The sequence below is a fragment of the Penaeus vannamei genome, unplaced genomic scaffold, assembly GCF_042767895.1.
Source record: "Penaeus vannamei isolate JL-2024 unplaced genomic scaffold, ASM4276789v1 unanchor283, whole genome shotgun sequence".
Lineage (NCBI taxonomy): Eukaryota > Metazoa > Arthropoda > Malacostraca > Decapoda > Penaeidae > Penaeus > Penaeus vannamei.
The window spans coordinates 22,501-27,500 of record NW_027213287.1 but is presented as its reverse complement, the minus strand read 5'-3'; the positions used below and the strand labels follow the sequence as shown (position 1 = coordinate 27,500).

The 5,000-nt window shown below is 37.7% G+C and overlaps 1 protein-coding gene across 1 annotated transcript in view; it reads left to right on the top strand.

Moving 5' to 3' along the window:
- Positions 1-5,000, top strand: part of LOC113819405 (WD repeat-containing protein 17) — a 35,158-nt gene that overhangs the window by 19,650 nt on the left and 10,508 nt on the right. Inside the window, exons 8-15 of the mRNA XM_070119503.1 lie at positions 718-963; positions 1,154-1,428; positions 1,763-1,876; positions 2,283-2,496; positions 2,819-3,004; positions 3,243-3,521; positions 3,903-4,052; positions 4,899-5,000. The exon at positions 4,899-5,000 is cut by the window's right edge and continues 32 nt beyond it. Coding sequence (XP_069975604.1) covers positions 718-963; positions 1,154-1,428; positions 1,763-1,876; positions 2,283-2,496; positions 2,819-3,004; positions 3,243-3,521; positions 3,903-4,052; positions 4,899-5,000 — 1,566 coding nt within the window. The remainder of the gene's footprint in view (positions 1-717; positions 964-1,153; positions 1,429-1,762; positions 1,877-2,282; positions 2,497-2,818; positions 3,005-3,242; positions 3,522-3,902; positions 4,053-4,898) is intronic.

Here is a 5,000-nt window from a genome sequence, read left to right as displayed (position 1 = left end):
TTATGTTTGTACATGTTATAAAAGAAAACTTTTATACACAGCTTATGTTGTATGATTCATAATCTTGCTGAGATCTACATATTAGAAACTGTTTGACCTTTTTATCTTTCATGCTGAGAATAGTTACTATTTACTGCTTTTTAAACCAAGGGGTATTGCATAATGGTAAACTTTATATCAGATATCTGTGGTATGTACTTTATGATATATTAAGGGAGGAATACCCAGAAAAATGAAGGGTAAGTAATATGGGTATGAAGTCATTCAAAGTTAGGAATTTCTATTTCGAATTTCAGTTTTGGATAAGCGAAAAGTGCATCATTTTCCATAGAACATTTATCCATTATCTCAATTTGTCTATTTATCTCTACCTTCATTGCAATAAAGAATACAGTGTCATAATGGTTCTGAAAAAGGAAAATTTAAGGAAATGCCATCCTTTCTGGTCTTTAAATGTAAGAAAAAAATTGTTATAATGCTTTGTAATCAGTGACCTACAGCACAGATTACCTAATTACATTTTAAGGTAAAAAAGAAGTTTTGTGTTCAACAACGGTGTACTAAATCAAGCCAAAATTAAATAAATATCAAAGATGTCATCTGACATTATCACTTGCATCATCATAATCTTAATTATATAATATCAGTATGATCATTTTCATTACCAGTGCCCTTTTCCCATTTTTATACCCCTCTCATCACATCCATATATCACAGACAGTGGAAAGTCGAGGTACTCAGCTTTTCCTGAAGGAGCAGAGGACAATGAAGATCACAGCCTCGTCACGCTTGAATGGGACACTTGTTCTCCCGACTACATATTGGTGGCATATAGGGGTGGCTCGTTGTGGCTTGTGGACATCAACTCAATGATGATCATAACAAAGTACATGATGCCCATTTCAGCCAGTGTCAACACCCTTGCCTGGCTGCCTGATGCGCCTGGGATGTTTGTGACGGGAGGTAAGAGATGCATAGTCTTGCATGGGCTTTGCCTTTGTGGGATATTTTTGTGCGTAATCTCTCCAACATACATTTGCAGCCATGTTTCTAGTATGTGTCTAAATTAATTACTTTTTGCATCTGCAAACTGTATTGATTTATCCCAATAGTATCTTCCTTATATATATACATGCTTTATATCCTCTTTCAGATGCAGAGAAAGGTATTCTCAGGGTCTGGACTGTATCCAAACCAACACCTATTGAGAATATTGTCTTGAAAGACACAGGTTTCCATGTCCTTTGTACAACAAGAGCCCTTAATGCTGCGTATCCCAGCAGTGACAAGCAGAACCAGTTGATTGAACGTTCAAGCGAGAGGAAGGGCATCATGATCCCCAATGTATGCGTTCTGACACTATTTAAAGATGGGGGAGTAGGTCTGTACCACCTAAGGAGAAAGCAATGGATCTTTAACAGGGAACACGTAAGTACTTGGAATTGTTGTTCCTTATTTGAAAAGAAGGAAACTGGCATGTAAATTACACTGGAGATGGAGAACAATGTTTAAAAACAGGATTTATCATAATTTTTCAAGCAATTGGAGTTGTGGTTATGATATGCAGAGAAAAAAAAATGCTATCAGTGTGAGAGTATTTTGTATTTAATTTTGTATTTTGTATTTTGATTAGATATGGATAGGATAGAATTGCAATGGATGTAAAACTGTTTATGTCTTGAGAATATGCCCATATAATAATATAGTCACTTTATAGAATGGTAAATCAATGTGATTTTTACAAATACTACCTTCCATACAGGGTCACACTGAAACGATATTTGACTGTAGCTTCAAGCCTGAGGACAGTGACCTTTTAGCAACAGGATCCTTTGATGGGTCAATAAAGATATGGAAAATTGACACCATGGAAGCAGTGAGTATTTTGTGCATTTTCTTATTTCTCAAGGGAAAGAAGTGCTTGGGAGATTTATAAATGGATATAGGCCATTTTAATGAAGTTTTATCTGATCAAGATGTCTGTTAGAGCAAGTGATATTGATACAGTATACCGTATAGATTACTCTAATAGGTATTTACTTTTTAGGTGTAATATTAATTCATCTCATTTCTATTTTATTGAAATTATATCATTTCTCATACTTCTATGAAAAAATCACATATCATATGTCTTTTATATATTACAAAAAAGAAAAAGAAAAAGATCTATAATATATTCATGTGATTTATATCTTACTTGAGTTTTATTAACAGACGAAATTAGTCAACTGATGTAAAGTAAAGCCTTCCAAAATGTTAATAACACAACCTTTTCCCCACAGGTTGATACATTGCCCAATAGAGACACCATCATCTACAGCTTATCATGGGCACCTGCAGACCTTAATTGCATTGTAGCAGGAACTTCTGGGGGTGAAGTCTTTATCTGGGATGTTGGCAAGCACAAAATCCTCCAAGATATTATATCACATAAGGACAAAAAGGTGTTTTGTGTGGCATGGAATCACAAGGACTCCAGGAGAATAGCTTCGGCAGGTAATAAATAATGAGAGAAAATGAAAGTAATCTTGAACATTAAAATCACTTTTTGAATAGCAGAGTGATTGGTGAAGAAAGAGAGTATGCATTTATAATGATGAAATAGATGTATGAGCTACTTATAGTACCTTACTTGTGGATTCAACTTTGAGGAATAGCTCTCATGTGATAGCTGTGTTTTGGATAACCATTAACAGTTATCACAATTATGGAATCATTGCATATGATGTCATTACTTCTTATATTGTATTACTGCCTTATTTATGATAAGTACTACATGATTTCCCATTACAAATCACTACTTTGGTGGACATTATAGGAGAATCTGGATACTGCTATGTGCACCAAGTGAGTGGTACCCTGGTGCACGACTATCGACACCCTGGACCGGTATATGGATGCGACTGGCGTGATGCAGATATTTTAGCTACAGGTTGTGAGGATGGAAAAATTAGAATTTTTAATGTTAGCAAGAACAGAAAGGAACCTGTTAGTGAACTGAAAGGTATTTATTTATTTCTGTTTTGTTCTATACCTAGTTTTGATAGACAAATTACATCCTGTCTATTTACTTTGCCAAAGTATTGTTAGCCCCTAAAGAGTGGTTTAGAAAGAATTATGTATTGATATTTATTATAATATTATCCTAGTGTATCATATTTATTAGTAATATGTTACAATTCTTCAGCTGCAATTATCATATCAATTAGGAATATGTCACACTTATCATTTAATCATTGCAGCTCACTTGAAGAAGGTATTTCGGGTAAAGTGGAACCCAGTTTACGAAGACATCCTGTGTAGCGGTAGCGATGATTCGTCAGTGAGGATATGGTCGTACTCAAAAGCCCAGTGTCTGACTATCCTCGTTGGGCACTCAGACAATGTCCGTGGCCTCGCATGGTGCCCAGAGGTGCCCTACTTGCTCATTTCGGGGTCATGGGACAGGACGATGAGGGTGTGGGATGCTCGATATGCCAATTGCCTTGATGTTGTCTTGGACCATGGTGCTGACGTTTATGGTAAGGGATTTGATGGTCATGCAGTGATTGATTTATGGAATATCAAAAGAAAAAGAAAGACAGAAAATATTATATACAAATACTGTGTAATAGGTATTAGCTATTGCCAGATGTGGTAGCTGTCAATACCTTTTATATTTATTTGTCCTATTTATTGCTATAAGATTAGAATATACATTTCTGTGGATGCTAAACTATATACACTATTTCTGTTATTTTGAATAATTTTGATATATGACTGATGGTGGGTTCAGACAGTGTCCTGTGTAATTAGATATTTCCAAAATTATAATGTGTTTGGAGCATATGATAAGTTCACAAAATAATTTATTGATTTTGAACTACATAAATCTCACATACCTTCTTCTGTTGTTTATACAGGCCTGAGCATCCACCCTATTCGTCCATTTTTGCTGGCATCGTGCTCAAGGGATTCAACAATGCGCCTGTGGTCTTTAGCATCCTTTGTGGCTCCCCTGCAGCTGAAGGTGCTTGCGGAGAAATCAACAGAAGAAATCATAGACGAGACAGGTGATAATGTCTTACCTGAAAATCTTGTTATGTAAGAGATTATGATAAATATGGGAGAGAATGAGACAGACAGGTAGATTTGGAGAATGATAAGCCTTTATATTGCTTTCCTTGTGTATGTATATTTTTCCCTCCATTTTTCTTTTTCTTTTCCATTTCTCTTATTCTTACCTTGTCTGCCCTCCATCTTTCTCTCTTACCTCCCTCCCATATCCTGTTCCCTTCTTCTTCCCACCTCTCTCCCTCTCTATCTCCCTTTCACTTCCTTCCTGCCTCCCCTCTTGTGTCCCTTCTTCCTTCCTTCCTTTTTACTTGTCTCCCCTTTTTACTCTTCCCATCCTCCCTTTCTCCTTATCACCTCTCTACCTCGCTCTCTCGCTTCCTCCTTCCCTCCCCCTCTCTCCTCACCTCCCTTTCTCTGTCCTTTTTGCCTCCCTTCTTCTCTCCCTCTCATTTCCTACCCTTCCCCTCTCTTGCTTCCTTCCCTCCATCCTTCCTCTTACCTTTAATATCCTCCCCACTCTTCTCCCCTTCTTCCCTCACACTGCTCTATCTCCCTCCCTCCCTCTTCCTCCCTCTTCCTCCTTCTTCCCCCCTCTGTTCCCTTTTCTTACTCACCTCTCTCTCTCTCTCTCTCTCTCTCTCTCTCTCTCTCTCTCTCTCTCTCTCTCTCTCTCTCTCTCTCTCTCTCTCTCTCTCTCTCTCTCTCTCTCTCTCTCTCTCTCTCTCTCTCTCTCTCTCTCTCTCTCTCTCTCACTCTCTCTCTCACTCTCTCTCTCTCTGTCCCTCTCCCTCTCCCTCTCTCTCTTCTTTTCTTTCATTTGATAATTATAAATTCACTTGCAGATCAAGGCAAAAGCTTCTCAACGAGTCTTCACCTTTGTGGGCTAAGGGCAGAGCATCTCAGGACAGCCCTGCAGAAAACAGATGTTGCACATCGCTCAAGCA